The following is a 20,226-nucleotide window of genomic DNA, read 5'->3' as shown; positions in this document are numbered from 1 at the left end:
CTGTATAGCTTCAGAGGACTAATGATTGACAGGATTGACATTTTAACTCACTATAAGAAAATGAAACTTCTCAAAAATGGAATGTGGGAACTGGCTGCCTTTGTAAAGAGTACAAAAGGAGGCTGGAAGGCTGATAACACCAGGGACATTATAGATGGGGATTTCTATACTGGGTCTGGCAATTAGTTTTGAATAGAAATATCTAAAGAAAGGAGGTCAGGGTTAAGAAGAGGTGGAATTAGTTGCAAAACTAGATTAAAAATCACAATCAAGAAACAAAGGAAATGTTTCAAAAATATTTGTTTACTTTTAATATAATTTATTGTCAAGTTGACTAAATAGTATATACAGTATGCTCTTGGTTTTGAGGGTAGATTCCCGTGATTCATCGCTTACATACAACACCCAGTGCTCATACCAACAAGTGGCCTCCTCAATGCCCATCACCCATTTTCCCCTCTTCCCTGTCCCCACCCCCAATCAAGCTTCAGTTTGTTCTCTGTATTTGTCTCTTATGGTTTGCCTCCCTCCCTCTCTGTTTGTAACTATTTTTTTCTCCTTCCCCCATGGTCTTCTGTTAAGTTTCTCAAGTTGCACATATGAGTGAAAACATATGATATCTTTATTTTAGAGAGATTGAGAAAGAGAGAGAGCGTGAAGAGGGGAGGGGCAGATAGAGAGGGAGACATCGAATCCGAAGCAGGCTCCGGGCTCCACACTGTCAGCACAGACCCCAGTGTGGGGCTCAGACTCAAGAACCATGAGATCATGACCTGAGCCAAAGTCAAATGCTTAACTGACTGAGCCACCCAGGTGCCCCAGAAAGGAAATATTTTTAAATGGATGCCAGCACTAGAAATTATTTGTTGATTCCTGGCGATTGATTTAGGTAACTTCTGTGATTCAGTGGCTTGATGTTTGTGCTTTATAGCCTGATGATTCTACTTCTTAGAGGGCTTAAGCATTGTTTTATAAGTCTTCAGATAAATTTAGAAATACATGGAAATTATGTAGGCATACAAGTAAATGGATCTGACTTCTGCTTCTGGTCATGATAAAATAAAATGGATGAGGTTTACCCTTTCAGTTTAGCTAGAAAACTGAACAGAACATGAGACAACAATTTTCAGATGGTGGATAACAAGATCCCTGAGAGAAGGAAAATGAAAGGGATGAGCTAATGATTTCCCCACCTCACTAGGGTGGTATGTTGAGGGTAGAGAGCTGGAAGAAACTGGAAGTATCTGACAGTCTTGCCAAGTGGAGGAGACAATTCAGACATTAGGGAGGTGAAAGTCGCTAAGGTTTGTGAGGTACAATACTGAAGGGAGGGTGGCTGCACAAAGAGAAAGTCCCAGAGACATGCAGAGGCCCCACTTAAATCTTTGACTGAGCATTGATCTGTACGTATATAGAAAGAAAATACCAGAGGCTAGGGAAAGAACACCAGAAAAAAAGGAATCAGAACAAACCTCAAAGCTAACACAGGTGCTTAGAGTAGTTCGTATTCCAACCAGTTAGAGTGGAAAGGTCATGAGGCATTGAATAGAGCCTCAAAAGGATATTACCTCAGGAGTTGGGCCAAGCTGGCCCTAGAATAGAGGCTACTCTGGACCTGTGGTAGCAAAGTTTAATTTAAGTCTTGAAAACTTGAAAATGAGTTGAATGACTTACCTGTATCACAGAACAAAAGCCCAACAATATTTAAAGAAATACAGGGGCGCCTGGGTGGCTCAGTCGGTTAAGCGTCCGACTTCAACTCAGATCACGGTCTCGCGGTCCGTGAGTTCGAGCCCCGCGTCGGGCTCTGGGCTGGCTGATGGCTCAGAGCCTGGAGCCTGCTTCCGATTCTGTGTCTCCCTCTCTCTCTGCCCCTCCCCCGTTCATGCTCTGTCTCTCTCTGTCTCAAAAATAAATAAACGTTAAAAAAAAATTTTTTTAATAAAAAAGAAATAAAAACATATTCTGGTAACAACAAAACCTAGTGACATGAAATCACAATATCCAGCATCCAGTCAGATGTTACCAGGCATATAAGGTAGAGGGAAAATGCAACTTAGAACAAAGGAAAAAACAGTTACTAGAAATACCCAGAAATGACAAAAATGATAGAACTAGCTTACGTTGGCAGGATATTAAAGGGGATATTATAAATACATTCCATATGGTTAGGAATTTAGAGGAAAATTAACATTATGGTGAGAAAAATGGAAGATGTAAAAGAAGATTTCAGTTGAACTTAACAGGGATGAAAAATACAGTATCTGAAATAGAGAATGTATGAGGTAAGATTAATAGTAGATTGGACCCTACAGAAGAAAAAAGTAGTGAATTACAATATATGGCAACAGGAACAATCCAAGTGAAACAAAAGGCTGAAGAAAGATGAGTATCAATGAGCTGTGGAGCAATATTAAGCAGTCTGAGCATGTAATTAGAATCTCAGAAGGAAAGATGGGTGTAAGTGTTATCAGAAAAATGTTTGAAGATACAATGGTAGATTTTCCAACTTTGGAAACTTAAACACTGGCAGATTCAAGAAATTCAGCATACCCCAAGTAGAAGAGACACCACACCAAAAAGTATAATAATCAAGTTGCTGAAAACCAGTGGTAAAGAAAAACATAATAAAAGCAGCCAGAGGAAAATAGATACATTATATACTAAAGGAATATATAATGTGTTTCCAACAGAAGTAAGTGTAGGCCAGAAGACAGTGTAGCTACCTTTTTCAGATACTGAAGGAAAGGGGTGCCTGGGTGGCTCAGTCAGTTAAGCGTCTGACTCTTGATTTCTGCTCAGGTCATGACCTCATAGTTTGTGGGTTTGAGCCCCACATTGGGGCTCTACACTGTCAGTGCTTGGGATTCTCTCTCTCTCTGCCCCGCCCCCATCTCAAAAAATAAACTTAAAAAATTTTTAAGAAAAAGGTACTGAAGGGAAAAGAAAACTTGTCAACTTACATTCCGTACCCAGCAAATACATCTTTCAAAAAACAAGGGTGTACTTTTTTCAGACAAACAAATGCCGAGAGAATGCATCACTAACAGACCTGTCTTATAAGAAATATTAAAGGGTATTCTTCAGGCAAAAGGAAACTATGAGGTAGAAATTTGAATCTATACAAAGGAATGAAGAGCAGTGAAAATGTCCTCATTTTTTAATACCTCTGTAAGACAATTGACTAGTGAAAGCAGAAATAAGACAATGTATTGTGGGATTTGGAATATAAGATATGACAGTCATAACACAAAAGAGGGGGGAAGTGAAAGTACATACTAGCATAAGATTTTTACACAGTATGTGAAGTGGTATAGTGTTATACGAAGATAGATTGTCATAAGTTAAAGACCTATATTAAAAATCCTAGAGCAACCACTGAAAAACAAAAATAAAAAAGAGGTATAGTTAATAAGCAAATAATGAAGATAAAATGGAATAAAAATACGCAATCCAATGGAAGCCAGGAAAAGAAGAAAAAAGATATGAAGAACAGACCCAGCAATATCAATAATCATTAAATGTAAATGGTCTAAGCCAGCACACCCAATAGAAATATAATGTGAGCCACATATGTAATTAAACATTTTTTTTAATGTTTATTTTTGAGAGAGAGAGAATGAGCAGGGGAGGGGCAGAGAGAGGGAAACACAGAGTTTGAAGCAGGCTTCAGGCTCTGAGCTGTCAGCACAGAGCCTGACACGGGGCTCAAACTCATGAACCATGAGATCATGACCTGAGCTGAAGTTGGATGCTTAACCGACCGCGCTATCTAGGTGCCCCTTAAATTTTCCAGTAGTCACATTGAAAAAAATAAAAAGAAACAGGTAAAATTAATTTTAATAGTATATTTTACTTAATGTGATGTATGCAAAATGTGTCATTTTAGTGTATAGTAAATATTAAAATATTATTCAAGAGATATTTTTACCTCCCCTTTAAAATTTGTACATGGGGGGCCTGGGTGGCTCTGTCATTTGAACGTCAGACTCTCGATTTCAGCTCAGGTCATGATTCCAGGGTTGTGGGATCGAGCCCCACACCCAGCTCCACTCTGAGTGTGGAGCATCCTTAAGATTGTCTCTCTCTCCACCTGTCCTTCTCCCCTGCTTGCATGCAAGTGTGCTGTCTCTGTTAAAAAAAAAAAAAAAAAAAAAAAAAAAAAAAAGCAGAACTGTCACAAGAAAGAAACCCATTTTGTTTTATTATTTATTTCAAATCCCTGTTTTTGCTTTTTTAAAATTTTTTTAGTAATCTCTACACGTAACATGGGGCTCAACTCACAACCCTGAGATCAAGAGTTGTGTGCTCTTCCCACTGAGCCAACCAGGTGCCCCAAGAAACCCATTTTAAATGTGAAGACACAGACAGTTAAAAGTAAAAGGATTCAAGTACTAGTCAAGAGAAAGATGAAATATAACTGTATTAATATCATATCAAGTAGAATTCAGAGCAAGGAATATTACCAGTGACAGACATTTCAAAAGGAGTAGGTTCTTCAAGAGTACTTAACCTAGATATGTATACACCTAGTAACAGAACTTCAAAATATGTGAAGCAAAACTGATAGAACTGAAAGGAGAAATAGATAAATCTTTAATTACTGTTGGAGACTTTCGCATCTCTCTCAACAATCAATAGAAGAAGTAGAAAATCATTAAGGATATAAAAAGCCAGAGTAGGGGCACCTGGGTAGCTCAGTCAGTTGAGCATCCGACTCTTGGCTTCAGCTCAGGTCATGATCTCTCAGCTTCATGGATGCAAGCCCCACATTGGACTCTGTGCTAACAGCACAGAGCCTGCTTGGAATTCTCTCTCCCTTTCTCTCTGCCCCTCCTCCACTCAGGCTGTGTCTGTCTCTCTCAAAATAAATAAATAAACTTAAAAAACAAAAAAAAGCCAGAGTAGGTACCCAAATGCTTGTGGGCAGGAAACACTTCCTTCTCTACACAGCACTAAATATGCCCTATTCCGTGTGGAGAGACAGGGTGATGCTCTCCGGTCTCTTTATTTTCCCTCCAGGACCCTGTTCTTCCTATCATCCCTTACTATTAATTTACATGGATGAATTAGGAAAAGAGCAAGCAGACATGTCTTTCCTTATTAATTATTGTCAATTATTTCCAAAGTGCAAAATCATTAGACTGTTGGAATTTTGTATTTCTGACTTCTTTCCAGCTAGGGAAACACCATAAGGAAAAGACTCATAGCATTTATGGGGAGTGAGGGAGTACAGGTGAATTAAGGTAGAATCTATGTAGCAGACTGACTACACTGATGACAAACCTAACTAGCCAGGCAGACTAATTACCTATTTTGTAAGTCTCATCTCTGAAAGGAAAGAAATGTCTTTCAACTATCCTGTATCACAATAGCCTTGTGTATAGAGAAGTTAGTCTTACTTGATTGATAGTAGGGAAGTAAGAAGTAAGACATAATAAGTGATATACTAAGATCATCTGACTTTTATTGCAGAATCAGCATCTGAAATCAGAGCACATAACTCTGCCTAGCATTCTGACTTTTGTAACAAAAGTGGAAATGGAGAATTAGTAGTGATCACAGCTTCCTGGTTGTTTCCAAGAAGCTGTTAAATTTAAGTGATGCTCAGTAAAGAGAGCAAAACATTTAATGTAAAACATTAAGCCCAACTAGTCAAGCCTAGCACAGGGAATAGGTTTTCCTTAGGGAATAAAAAGTGATTCCACTAGGCAAAATGAGATAAATTAGTTAGGTGAATATGATGTGTCTACCATATGCTCTGTACTCTTACATGTAGAATAGTGATCAGATTGGAAATTTCAGTGTTTCTAACATGACTTACTGGTAGGTTCCACATCATTATAGTTATCTCTTAAAGGCGTTTCTTAATAGAACTAGTCCTTTTGATAAACCAGGGATTTATGCAGGGTCATAGGGAGAATAGTAATTGCAGTTATCACAACTCCATAAAAATAGATGTTGTCTGTGTTTGTCTAAAACTTTGGCAGTAATTCTAATAAATAATTTGTTACTTGAATTTGCATGTGAGAAAAATCCTGGGTATGTGTTCACAGTGAGGGATGCAATACACAGAGCTTACCTGAAGTCTGCCTTCTGTATTAATTAGGTTAGATCTTAGGGGCAAATGACCTGACTCATAAGTGCTGCTGCTTGTCTTATCTCTGTGGTTTGTGGTTGACAAGGATAGATTTAATTTGACCATCAGAATAGGGAGGTCAAGTTGAAAACGTAGAAAAGTAAAACAGGGAAAATGGCTCCCCCCAAACTTGCCTTGGCCTCTGCTTAGGAGCACTGCTAAGCCCAGGACTTTCAGAACATTTTCTAAGCCAGTTAGAAAGGTTTAATGTGTAGAATTGGGAAGGGTTAAAAGTTAAGATAGTATTGTTATTGAGATGTTTTACTTCTAAATGGATGAGAAAACAATAGTTTAGCTGGTTTACTGGGTGAGAAGGAAGATACAAATAGCAGTGGTCATTTATGTCATTGTGGTAACATACAGGAAAAATATTGAGTCCTTAGTCTGAAAACATTGTAGGCTTCTTTTTTTAAAAGAGAAGCTTTTCCAGCTTCAGCCTGGCAGCTCTTCAAATAAAATCACAAAGGAACAAGACACTATAAACAACAGTCCCACCCCTCAAAAAGCACTGCATAGACAAGCAGGCGCTCATGGCCAAGGCTGTGAAGGCAGGAGGAGGGGCAGCCCCTTAGTCACTGGAGCCGCAGCGGGCATACAGACAAGTGTGGGCCCCAAAAAGAGTGACAAGTGGACCAACACTGGCAGTTGTCCCCACATACTGGTATATTGGCAAGACAAACACAGCACAGGGCTGATTTACTACTTTTAGCCCCCTTATTTCAAGGGGAATTCAAGATCTTCTGGCACTAAGAGAGTCTTGTGTGCAAAAAAGCTCTCACTATAGGAGGGGAGAGACCCTTGTCTTCACAAAACACAAGCAAATGCTCTATCACTGCTTCTCTTTCATCTTAAACACTGTGATCCCTTCTCTCATTTCTTTTTCCTTCATCTTCAGCCCTCCTCTGTGAGATGACACGTAGGATTCTTTTTGTTCTCTAACTCCTAGCTTGTTTTTTTTGGTATGATTGTGTCTTGGCTGACCTATGGCAATTTTCCTCATTTGGACAGAGTAATAGCTGAAAAACTGAGGAAACTTGGATCTTCGTTCTGCCTCAGATGTCAGATTATACATCCTCAGTTAATGGGAAGGAACATTGAGGCCACCAAGCTCCCTCCTACTGGGATACAGGGGAAGTGAAAAAGAGCCCAGATCACTCCTTAGAGCTAATTAACAAGCTGACTTTGGAGGAGGTCCTTTCCCTCACAGTGGACAGACCTTGGTTGGAGGCAGAACTGAAGCGATGGAAGAGGGATTCTCAACGGAATTAGACAATGTGGTATCCTGATCATTAGGTCTCTTTTCTTCTTAAGTTGGGTTGGCCTTCAGCTTTATAGTCCATGCTTTTACAATTAAAACATAAAAATAAAAAACCTAACAATCCAGGCTGTGTAAGTCTAATTTCATTGGTTTCTAGAACTCCTTCCTCCTAGGAAAATCATGGGTAGCATGATACTCATTTATGTCATCCTTTTTCACTTCAGGGTAATGATCCCAAAGGTGATGCTCCTCTGATAGACACCTAAGGGAGATACCTCTTCATGGCTTTCATGTGCTTGGGCCTCCTTATCTCTGCCTGATTCTTTCCATCTCCTGCTCGAGTCCTTATTGCCTTTTAGAGTACATGACTTGTCTGCACCATGGAAAATTTGGCTTACAGTGAATGGCAGTCATCTGCCTATTCATTTCACCCCTTGGATTGAAGGGTTTAGCCTCGTAACATGGCTAATGCTGTGGGATGAGTAGAATACCAGAGGAATCAATCCTTTCTTGCTGATTTTTTTCTCACTAGAGAATGTAGTTTATAGCCTAGAAATCTGTGCCTGTTGGACAAGTCTTCCTGCATTCCTGGCTGCCTTTCACAGGCCTAGAATCATCGTTAGCACCATTATCCTTGGGGGCAGAATTAGATTGAAAGCCTCCATTTGAGAAATCTGTGATCCTAATTATGTTTTGATTCATTATCATTATTTAAAATAACTGAGCTCCTGTTATCTATTGGGCATCACACTAGGCAGAGGATTAGCCACAACCCAAGTCCTCTGGACCTGTTGGGCCTGTTGCTCAGACTTCAGAGATGCAGGCAGAACAGTGTCTGTCTTCAGTCCTAGTCTTCCCTCCCACCCCCACCCTCAGAGCTCTGCTTCAAGGCGAGTGTGGTTTCCCTGCAACTGCCTAGGCGTCCTCTTCTATAGGCCCTTTCTCTAGTCTAGACCATGTTTTGGTGTGTTCCTGGCAGTGTTCCCTGCTGCCTACCCAGTATGTAGTTGCCTACTGTTGGGCAGTAGCTCACTGCTCTGGCATCCTAGTGTGTAAATATTTGTCAAAGGACAGGGGCGTTTTCCCATTCCCCAAAAAGCATTCTGAAAAATGTGCCTGTTTTCTTAGTCATATTTCCAAGCTGTGGATCAGTTAGCCCATTCATTCCTTGCAGTTGACAGACACTGGCCTGGCCTTAGCTGGCCACATAAAGTCGGTATGCAGTAACTTCCGGCACGGTAACTTTCAGGCTTGAGTACCACGGTGTCTTGGACCTACAGGAACCATAGTGGACACGGTCAATATTAGAGAATACGTTGTTTCATTAACAGAAAGTATCACGTATCTTCCATAACGTGAATTAAATTTCTTTCGCTCATACTTGATACTGGAGGCATAAATAGAGTCAACAAAAATGAGAAAGCTAACCATATAGATTCTGGAGGAGAACTTTACTCTTCATGTTTGTGACTGGGCTTTCAGGTCTCAGGTAATGTAGGTTTTTATACAACATCCGTGTCTGCCTCTGTAAAGGTACAGTGCTGAGCTGTCAGTTTAGAGGTGTTTTTCCCAGTGCGGTTGATGGTTTATCCTGTCACTCAATTCTACTTGAGACCAAAGCAGTTTGCCTCTGCAAGATGGCTTATTAGGCTGGAAAGGCAGTCTTTAGCCATGGAACAGTTTTCTGTCTGTGCAAAATTACGTGACCCACATGTAAGGATTGAACTGTTGGTCTTAGCTATTATACTAGACTGTGAGCTCAGGATTTCTTTAAGTTGTTCACCCAGCCTCAGTAGATTAAAGTAACTACTAATGTGTCTTATCAAAATGTTTGGCTCCTTCCTTTCCTTTTCTCTTAAGTCTCGCCTTCTAGCACCCCTTCCTCCGCACTCTTGTTTTTTGACCTAATCCTCAGTCTTCTACAGATCTGACCAGCATGCTCTCATATGGATCCTACAACCCATAATATGTGTGTGTGTGTGTGTGTGTGTGTGTGTGTGTGTGTGTGTGTTCACTTTTTCTGTTTTCACTGTTTACAAGTACCTCAACCCTCCAGAATTTGATCTAGGGGCATGAGGCTGTTGGGTGTTGAAGTCTTAATTGATTAGGAAACAATAATATATGCCGTGCAATACAGCAACTGCTTTTCCTTCATAAAATACAACTGTTTTGAAAGGACTGAATATCTATTTTAATACATAAATTTCTTCCCATAGATCATCAATTTCTACATGAATATGTTGATGGAGCGAAGTAAAGAGAAGGGATTACCAAGTGTGCATGCATTTAATACCTTTTTTTTCACTAAGTTAAAAACGGCTGGTTATCAGGCAGTGAAACGTTGGACAAAGAAAGTGGATGTGTTTTCTGTTGACATTCTTTTGGTGCCCATTCACCTGGGAGTGCACTGGTGTCTTGCTGTGAGTACCTCTCCTTTAATCAAATTTAAAAGAAATCTACATAATTATAGAATATACAGAGTAGTGAGTAGTAATTCTACATTTTCACTGGATGATTGTGAGAAAGAATAGTATTTAGTTGGCTGAAAATTGGATAGATCAATGAACTTCCTGTCAAGAGTGGGAGATACTTAGACTTTGAAGAAAGTTGTGGAATTTCCTTTTCTGGAAATATTTAAAAGGGAGTTGTAAGTCTATAAACAGCCTCAAGGCAAGGCATGGGGAGAAAAAGTGACTTTTTATGATGCTGCCAACTCAGATTCTGTGACTATTGTTTTCTGCCTAATCATGATTTGCATACTTGGTAATTTAATACTTTTTATGACCCTGAGAACATGAACACATTAGCTTAATATATTAACAAAAATATAAAAGTTATTTCACAATCTATTTTGAATTACATTTTAAAAGCATAAAGCCAAAGAGAAATTCTGTACATAAAGAACAAAACCCCAAATCTTTTACCATCTTTCTGACACTGTGTGGAAATGATTTTATTCATCTTACAGTCTCTGAAGAGCATGTGTGTCTTCACTGTTGTCTGCATTGCAGATGAAGAACCTACATACGAGAAAAAGATTTCAGGGCCACTAATGAGGTCACCATAGTTCCATGTAAATAATCCCCTTCTTCTTTCCTCACAGCTTAAGCATGGTATAATGCAGAGTATCAGTTAAACTTGTTGTGATTTCACAAGAAATCTGGCAAAAGGCTCTAAATTCCAGGGAAGGGAAAAGCTGAGAAACTACTTTTCTTCATTTTATAAACACGCAGATTTTTTATTCCCAGGTTGTGGACTTTCGAAAGAAGAATATTACCTATTACGACTCTATGGGTGGGATAAACAATGAAGCCTGCAGGATCCTCCTGTAAGTAGGGAGTTGAGGACAAAAGAGTTTGGTGTCAGGGCATATGTTGTGTTTTTCCAGCTGTTGAACTCAGTTCTTTTGTTACCATCAATGGAGTGATTAATAAAGAAAATTTTCATATTAGGAATGGATATTTTATGTCTGAGTAAGTCAAGTTTTATAGTAATATATGATACCCCAAATATATGGGACAACTATTGTCCCAGTGCACTAAAAATAATGAGTGAGTCAATATGTATATATAGATATAGAAACTACTTAGAAATCATCTAATCCACCCTCCTAATTTTTCAGATGAAGAAATCAAGACTCACAGAGGTGACTTTGATATGCTCAGGTCCTACTAGTTAGTGGCTCAACTGGGAACCAGAATGCAAATCTCTTTATACCCTTTATCTGTTTCTCTCTCCAAAATGCCTATTCCTCACTGTACCACTGTACCACTCTGGTGGCCAGGAGGAGGTAGGTTCCAGAATGAACAGTTTGCACTTAAGAAGAGTGCTGTATATGAGGTATGCACTCATCAAGTTGTGATTTGGATTGAATTTTCACACAGGAGAGTCAAAATTAAAATAGTGAATAAATGTCTTGATATTGCTAGAGAAATCTTCTTCCACGAGACTGAGTTCTAAAGGACCATATAAACCAGGGAAAAGAATCAAAACTCATTCCTCAGGATGAGTAGCAGGTAGCAGGAACCTGGGTGTCAGAGGCAGAGGTCATGTTTCTCTTGGGTTGCCAGGGTGGGCATGAATTATGGGGAGTTGCAGGGGAAGTTTAGGAGTCCAGAGATTCCCTGCCCAGCATTGCATTATATACTGTTTTCCCCAGAAGTGCAAACAAAACCCTTCTTAAGGATTGTTAGCCCCATTCTTAAGGTGGCAGCTGTCCTCAGTGTTCCCACAGCTCATCTCATTCTCTCCCAATGCCTTTAGCCAATACCTAAAGCAAGAAAGCATTGACAAGAAAAGGAAAGAGTTTGACACCAATGGCTGGCAGCTCTTCAGCAAGAAAAGCCAGGTACATTTCATCTTGATAAAGTAGAAATCCTGGGAAGGCAAGGTTTTACTGCTTGATTCCCAGGGACCTTCTATCTTAGTGTCTAGCCTGACTTCAGCTTGGTTGTTTGGTTCCTCAGGGAAGATAGAGTAAGTTCTGTGGGAAAACTGGTAATGTGTTTCTCATGCAGAACTAGGTTTTCTAAATGCCCAGCTATTTTGCTGAGCTTTTCACTCCTGTGGGAAATGTTTGCTGATTGGCCGTTGTGGGAGGGACTAGTCTTTACATCCTTGGGTGTCATGGAAGTCTAAGAGAGTCTCCTGTGTTATTAATAGGAAGGTTAATATTAATATGAAGACCTGACTGAGATGCTATATTTTTTCCTCTGAGCTTCTGTTGTTCTGGGTGGTGGACTTAGGGTCATCTCTTCAAAATTCAGGGAAACCTATAACATTTGTATTCTTTGGTTCTTATTTATAATCTAATTAGAAGGAAAGAAGTTTGGAACAATGTTACCTTTTTGTTTTTGATCTTTCAGGAAATTCCACAGCAGATGAATGGAAGTGATTGTGGCATGTTTGCCTGCAAATATGCTGACTGCATTACCAAAGACAGACCAATCAACTTCACACAGGTGAGCTGAGCCTTCAGGAAGGAGCCCTGTGACCACCCTGTCTCCAGGCTGCCCGATAGATGTATTTTCATCCACTTGCTCTGCTTATGGGACTCTGTCTGTGGCTCATAACACTGGTGGTTACTGCCTGTACCACATCACAAGAAAAAGGATAGTGATAGGCTACATCCTGGGTTATCTTACATCACGTATCGTAGTCAAGGAATCCTGGTCATTAGCAGATTCTTCTTCTCTCTCTCCCTCACCTACCTCAATTCCTATAGGAAACAGAGAACTGGGACCAGAGCACGTTTTCTTCATTTTCTCTTTATTTAGTTAGCAGTCAGGTTTTGGAACAGGCCACACCTTGAACTCCTAGTGTATTTGTCATGTTGCCTTCCTCCTCTCTGCCCCTCACCTGATACACCTGATCATTCTTCTCTTAGTTTGTGATTGTTTATTTCTGTCCATGTGGTCCTTCAGAGACCAGAGTGGATTGAGACTAGAGATTATGGTTTATTCTGTGTCCTTCACTTCACATTAATGGTTTTACCAGACTTTTCCACCATAGCCCTTGAGTGGAGCTGATTCTTGCAGTTCCTATAACTCTTCCCCTAAAAAGTGAATTTTTGATTTTTGGGCCTTAGACTCCTATCTTCTTCAGGGTTCAACATAGAGTACTTGATAGACACCATTCTCAAAATTCTTAGAGAAGTTCAGGTATAGCCTGGGGACTTCTAGCAATGCCCAATAAAATTTGTAAGGCCACAACAATGGAAAAGAGCAATAGAGATAGCAGTAGAAAACAATAGAAGAAAATTACATGTAATCAAGAATTGAGCAATTTGAAAGACCAGAAATGCAACTGAGGCTCTTTTAGTTGTAAATCTTGAGAAGGGAGGAAAGGAGTATTGGGTCTGGGTAAAAACAATGAAAAAAATTAAGTGTATCTCTGTGTCCCTACAGCAACACATGCCATACTTCCGGAAGCGGATGGTCTGGGAGATTCTCCACCGAAAGCTCTTGTGAAGACTGTCTCAGTTAGCCGACATTGACCTTGCGGGGGACCAGCTCTTTGTTGTCTATAGCCAGAGACCTTGGAGACAGCTGCTCCCAACCCTCTGTTCTTGTAAAGCCCTTGATCCTGGACCAGGCCCTGGCGAGATGCATTCACAAGCACATCTGCCTTTCCTTTTGTATCTCAGATACTATTTTTGCAAAGAAACTTTGGTGCTGTGAAAGGGGTGAGGGACATCCCTAAGCTGAAGAGAGAGACTGCTTTTCACTTCTTCAGTTCTGCCATCTTGTTTTCAAAGGGCTCCAGCCTCACTCAGTCCCTAATTTGGGGGCCGAGAGAAGCTTGGACAGATTCTTGGTTTCATATAAACTCTTGTTAGGCCTTACTAAGAGGTAGGAAAGGGCATGGGCAAAAAGGTAGGGATGAAAACCACCAGCATATACACGCACACATACATACACACAGGATTTTCAAGATGTGTTGTCAGGAAAGTGACTGTAAACTGGACTTTGGGTCACATGCATAAGTCCCTCCTCCAGGATTTTCCCTATTTATATGCCTCTTTGTGAAATCCGTCTGCTTCTGTACAAGGCTATTTTATCATCTGTAGCTTCCTCCCATCCTGAGGCACAGCACATGAGCCCTGGGTGGACCCCAAAGTCCCAGGCAGTCCTTTCCTTAAAGCAGGGGTTTGCATGTGCTCACAACACATGATATGGGGAAGACCCACCCAGGGAGCGGTTTAGTGGAGCAACAAAGGCACCACTTTTACTGCCGCCTACTTCTGACCAAGAAGAAGGACCTCAGTCTTTAGCATAAAATTCCAGCATTGGATGAATGCAGGTCTAGTTTGGTCTGTGGCTAGTTAGTTTAAATATGTTTCTAACCACAGAGAATTATATATATATATATATATATATATATATATATATATATATATATATATATTTCACAGGGATACGTGTTTTTTTAAAAGGCTGAATGTGTTCACCACTTTAGCCTGTAGATTTAGTTCCATTTTCCAAATTTAGCTCTAGCACGCACAGAGCCCAGCCCCTATGTGTAGGGTGTTTGTGGACTTCCTAACAATACTTTGAGGCCTGAATGAACTTTGGCTTAGGGGTAGAGGTTACAGAGGGAGGCAAGATTTTCAACTGGAAAACGGGTGGAATTTGGACTGATCGACTTGAGACTAAAAAAACCGCTATTCCTTTTGTTCTTTCTAGCATCTCCCCCACCCACCGAGCGCTCCTCAGGCTAGATAGTGAAACGATCCAATGCCAGTGTCATTTTGTACTTCAGTTCCAAAATAGGAACGTTTTATACTTTTTTCTGTATTGTAATAGGTAGTTTTGTATGAAATATTTTCTCTTCTTCCCTTGTACCCCATCCTTTCCAACATTGTGCTTTCTCTCTGGGCTTATTTGAAAATTTTACTCTGTTTTATACCAAGCTTGTTTAGTACATTTTTCTATGTTTTACCACAGGTTACAATTTGAAAAGAAAACTATTTTTTTTAAATATTCCATTGTTAACTGAATGTTACTGTTTCCACTCCAGCAACTAGATGTCCTACCTTTTTCATAACTGCCTGCGTTTTTGGGGAAGACCACCTTTTCTTTCTTTCCTTCCTTCTTTCTTTCTTTCTTTCTTTCTTTCTTTCTTTCTTTCTTGTGTTTTTCTATAGGAAATAAATAGCTTTCTATTTATGAGTTGCTGAGACCTTTCACATTCTCTGTTAGAAAGCTGTGGCATGCAGGCTCATTGTAGGACTCCTGTACATGGATTCTTGGTACTTAATGTATTTCAGTGGCAACTTGAAAGGTGGCAATATGGTATAGATTCTGATTATGAATCAGAAGACCTGAGTTTTTTCAGGTGCTCTTGCTACTGTCTGGGGGACTCAGAACAAGATAGTTCTCTGTATTTATTGTTTGTCCATTTAGATAACATCTGTCTTACCTTCCTCACAGACTTTTTGTACAGACCAAAGCAACAAATATTTATTGCCATGTATAACAGAAAATGAAACATGCAACAAAAGCACTTTGAAAAATATATAAGGAATTGTTGAGCCTGTGTGAACGTGGACCCCCTTTCTGGTCAATACATTTTTGTACAAGGGGAAGTTAGTGATCCTGAGACCACCCTACATGGGTGGACCAAGCTGAGACATAGGTTGTAGCCCAGGGTGGCTCAATGGGAACCACCCATTTGACTATATTTGGGTCTATATTTGACTTCTATGGTGGGCTATTTTTCCAGAGAGCTAGCCACAAAATCAGGACTAGCATCTGGAAACTTAATTTCTCCTTTATTTAAGGGTGGGCTTTGATGACCAGGGAGGGGGAAAAAAGAGGTTCTTGCATTACATGGCTAAGGGCATGCTACCAATATCTTATTTAAATTGCTTTAAACTAAAGCCTATTGCTTTCCTTTTCTCCTGTCTTCCATTCTTCTCTGTGCTCAGTGCTCGTAATGACCTACCTCCCCTTAAAAAGGAACACTCGAGAGATGATGAACTCTATCTAGATATAGAGCCTTCAACAGAAACCACAGTCCCAACAATCACTCCTGGACCCTGTACAGAGAAAATCAGAACATTTGAGAATACATGGCCCAAGGCATGGAGGTTAGTTCTGTCCCATTTTTTTGCCTGGGACCCATCGTTGCTCCTGGGAGTCCTGTTTGGGGTTGAATGTAAGAGTTCTTTTCCCTCTTCCTCTCCATCATGGAGACTGTGTATAAATGTGTAAATTGACTTCTCTATATATGAGATGCTTCATACTTGTGTGTGGTATCAAATTTTCTTTAGCCCCTCTAATTGAGTAATTGTGCCAGCATCTTCTCCCCACTGTCCCTAGCAATGTTAGCCCCAAGTTTTAGTGTCCTGGGGCAGACACAGGTAGCCTGAAAAAGTACTGCCAGCAACCCCATCCCATATTCTGTCCATCACCACCTGGGTTCACATGGCTTATAAAAGGCCTAGAGGAGAAGGAGAGGGTTCACTTAAGAGCACCAGTGTTTTTAATGTTTCGGCTTCTGGTCATTCTCCCTTGCCATCCCTCCAGCTCTCAAATATGTCTTCAGAGTAAGAGAGACAGATAACTGACACTTAGACTTTGTCTTCTCCCTTGCTCCACCTGGATGGGCCAGGGCAAGGTAGAATATAGAGTCTCAGGCCCTGTTGGTGATTCAAACAGGCTATATGCTGAGCCCCTGGAGAAGTTGCCATGTTTCCCTGCCCAGGAGGAACCTGCCCATAGCTTCAAATTCATCCTAAAATTTTGGAGGGGACAAATAAGGCTGAGCCAGCATCTTTCCTTATAGCCCAGGGCCTATTTCACCTGTGCTGAGTCCTAACACTAATTATCTATTAAAGAGCCCATCTAGTAAGACTACCATTCCCAGCTTTGGAGATGAGGAGAGACCTAAGGGTATGTGGGGTCATGCTGGTCATCCACTCATGAATCCCCTGTAGAATATAAAAGAGAAACTAGAAGACTTTGAGCCAGAAAATAAACCTTAAGATAACGTTAGTGCAGGCTGCCTCTTTGGTCTGTTGGGGATAGGGTAGGGATAATTCCAATTATGAGTGGTTGGACCAAATATCTAGAGTCTTGTCAAAGTCTAAGATTCTGAAACATTGAGGGCCATAATCCTGCTTGGAATAGAATTCAGTCAAGGTAAAGATTCAAAGTTTAAGGCCAGTATGAATATGGCTTCGTCATAATAATAAGGCCCAGGTCAGAGTGTCATCCTAATGCAACAGATCATAGCTGTTGCCTTTTCTCCATTCTCAGCTGAAGAGTAGCCATCAACTGCTTGACTCCTGGAGAATGTCCTTCCCCCTCTGCAGAACCGGAGTGTCCAGAAGGGAAAGTTTGAGAAAGAGAGATACATGGAGCCCAGGGTCTTCAATCCGCTGGACACCCTTCATTCAGTTTACTCCTGTGTTCCTTTCACAAGTACCTGTAGAGCACACACAGACCCAAATCCCCATCTGCCTGAAGCCTTCCCTGACTGCATTATCTTAAAATCTCTTACTAGACCGCTGCAGCCCTTATAATCAGAAAATGATATAATTCCACATGGTATTTGTATTGTATTATTTAAAAAAAATTTTTTTTAATGTTTATTTTTGGTTGAGAGGAAGAGCATGCATGAGTGGGGGAGGGACAGAGAGAGAGGGAGACACAGGATCCAAAGCAGGCTCTAGGCTCTGAGCTGTCAGCACAGAGCCCGATGTGGGGTTCAAACTCACGGACTGCGAGATCATGACCTGAGCTGGAGTCGGACACTGAGCCGTCTGAGCCACCCAGGCACCCCTGTAGTCTGTCTTTTACATCAGGAATGGTCTGAGACCCATTGCCACAGAGGGCAGGTGAATGATTTGGTGCCTTTTCTTCAAGCCAAGAGTGTGAGCTGCTTCTCTGGCTGGCCAGGGAGGAATGGGGGTAATTGCATTAAACACTGACTCAGAAAGACAGCATTTTGAGGATCAGAGAAGGAGGGCTGCCTATGGCAGCCTGCAGTGGGGCTGCACCTCCTTTGTGGTTCCAAACAGGTCATCTTTGGTCCAACACCTAAAGCCCCACTCGGTCCTTGCACATCTTCCTTGGCAGGTTAGCCTGCCCTTGTGGGGTCATAGTCTCTGTCCCAAGGGGCTAATCAAAGTGTTTTTTTTTTCTAACCACACATCTTTCTGGTTTTCTCCATCTTTTTTATTTCCAGTGATGTACATCCCTTGTAGATTGAGACTGTGAGTCCCTGTCTTTCTGCCTTGCCCTTTAAATGGAGCATTTTACGTGCTGCCTGTCTGTGTCTTGTTTGTTAGCCAGAGCTAAGTTCCTGGAGGGCGTTTGCCTCATCTGATACTCTGGGGAACCCCTTACACTGGGTCTTTAATAAGCATGTGTTTAAATCACTGGACTCGGGAGCCCTGGAGGGTGGTGTGAAGATTTGGTTTGACCAAGGAAATAAAAGCCACCTGTCCTCAAAGGCCATAGAGTCTAACTAGTTTGGAGGCTAGGCAGACACCAAACAGTGGACCTCATCAAGAAGGCCGACTCGTAGGCACACAGTCCACTTTGAAGCTGGCTGTGGATGATGGAAGGACAGAGGTGGAGATAAGTCAGGGATGGTGTTGCATTTATCTACTTACATGTGACTCTCTCCCTACTTCTTAAAGGTTGATTTATTTAAAATAAATTCTGTGGATTTTGCTTTCTTGCTTTGACTGGAAACTCCCTGGTAAAAAAGGACTTGGTGGTGTTTGTCTCTCTAAGACTGTCTCTCTGTCTCTTTGACTGTTTATTCTGTCTCTGTGTCTGTGTCTCCTGATCCAAGTGGGACCAGTGATTGGATCCTCAATGTGGTCTGGATTCCTGAGTCCACCCCTTAACCAGGAGTCTGAATACTGTTCATTCATTCATTTCATTCCACATACCTGGAATTGAAGCCTGGAACGCAAATAACATGCAAATCCGTGGCTCTCCGGCACTTTTTAAAACCAGACCTGTCTGTGGAGCTGGCCAGAGAGCCCTCCTGAGCCAAACACACCAGTCAGGACTTCCAACCCACTCTGCTAACAGCATCCCTTGTCTCCTTTCCCCTCTCCTGCACCCCTTCTTCCTCACAATCTAAAAGAAGTGCTCTACCTGTAAAGTTCACACTCCAGAGAATAAAACATAAGGAAGCACCAGCTTCTGAAAAATCTTCCACTATGTTGATAAAATGGTTTTATGTGTGTGAGTTAGAATGAGTCTCTTATAGCCTCCAGGATATTCTTGAGTTCTGATATTTTTCTAGGCATGGTTAAGATTTTTTGGCCATTTGAAAATGGTTGGAGCGAGGAGGGAAGCCTTCAAGCCATTCTTACTTTCTGATTCCTGAATGTGGTTAAAGGTAGCTGATAATTGCCTGGATCTGCATGTCCATCACCAAACAGGGAGAAGACTCCTTCAAAGTGGAACCTGGATCAGATCATGAGTCAGAGTCAACCTCTGTCCCCAGCTGCTCCTGGGATGCCTGGCGTGGCCTTGCACTGCAGAAAGTTACAAAGGGCCTGGGGAGAAGGTGGGGAGGCTTGTTCTGTTCCTTAAGGAATTCATGTTCCAGACACTCTTCTGAACTCCAGGGAAACTGTTTTGCTTCCTTGTGTACCTGTGTCCCATTTCCCATCAGCCTATCACCGGTCAGTGATCTCTGTCTACCATGGCCTACGAGGCCCTACACTGTGGGCCCACCACCCCTCCAACAGCCTCCCCCACCCCTCAGCTCAGGGTCACTGGTCTCGGCCACACAGGCCTCCTTGGTGTTTAACAAACCGAACTTGCTTCCACCTCACAGAGGTTCTACTTCCTGCTTCCTGTGTCTGGAGGGCTTTTCCCCAGATAGACTCCCTTGCTTCCTACAGACTCTGGTGCACTGTCAACCCCACACCTCAATTCTCACACTCCCTGGCTCCATTGCTTTCATTCCTTCTCCGTAGCATTTCCGATATGACTCTATTATTTACTCATTTGTTCTGTCTGTCCCTCACTAAAATCCTATTCATTCTGTGTCCCAGGTGCCTCGAACAGTGGAAGGAGAGGATTGTTGAAGGAGTGAAGGAATTACTCAGCGTCCCTTCCATTTTGACAGCCTCTTCTCCAAACCTTGGGTCTGGTTTACTGTAAAAGCCGGGGTCTCTGGCTTCAAATGCATTATCCACCTAGCAGAACTATCTCCTTCCAATAACATTAACAGTAAGAATAAGCATTTATTGAGGCCTTTTGTGCCAAACACCTTATATACATTACCTCATTTAATCCTGACAAGTGCATGACATAGGTGCTGTTACTATCCCCATTTCTCAGATGAGAAACCA

General features: G+C 41.4%; 1 protein-coding gene across 6 annotated transcripts in view; it reads left to right on the top strand.

Annotated features, from left to right (window-relative positions):
- Positions 1–19,073, top strand: part of SENP1 (SUMO specific peptidase 1) — a 55,142-nt gene extending 36,069 nt beyond the window's left edge. For all 6 annotated transcript variants that reach the window (XM_060657811.2, XM_060657810.2, XM_060657809.2 and 3 more), the window contains 5 exons: positions 9,614–9,817; positions 10,646–10,725; positions 11,661–11,745; positions 12,263–12,358; positions 13,304–19,073. In XM_060657811.2, the coding sequence (XP_060513794.1) occupies positions 9,614–9,817; positions 10,646–10,725; positions 11,661–11,745; positions 12,263–12,358; positions 13,304–13,366 (528 nt within the window). In that variant the 3' untranslated portion in view covers positions 13,367–19,073. The remainder of the gene's footprint in view (positions 1–9,613; positions 9,818–10,645; positions 10,726–11,660; positions 11,746–12,262; positions 12,359–13,303) is intronic.
- The last annotated feature ends 1,153 nt before the right edge of the window (positions 19,074–20,226 follow it).

This window comes from Panthera onca, chromosome B4, assembly GCF_046562875.1.
Source record: "Panthera onca isolate mPanOnc1 chromosome B4, mPanOnc1 haplotype 2, whole genome shotgun sequence".
Taxonomy (NCBI): Eukaryota; Metazoa; Chordata; class Mammalia; order Carnivora; family Felidae; genus Panthera; species Panthera onca.
Note: the sequence above shows the minus strand (reverse complement) of the source record. Positions and strands in the feature narration are given on the sequence as shown.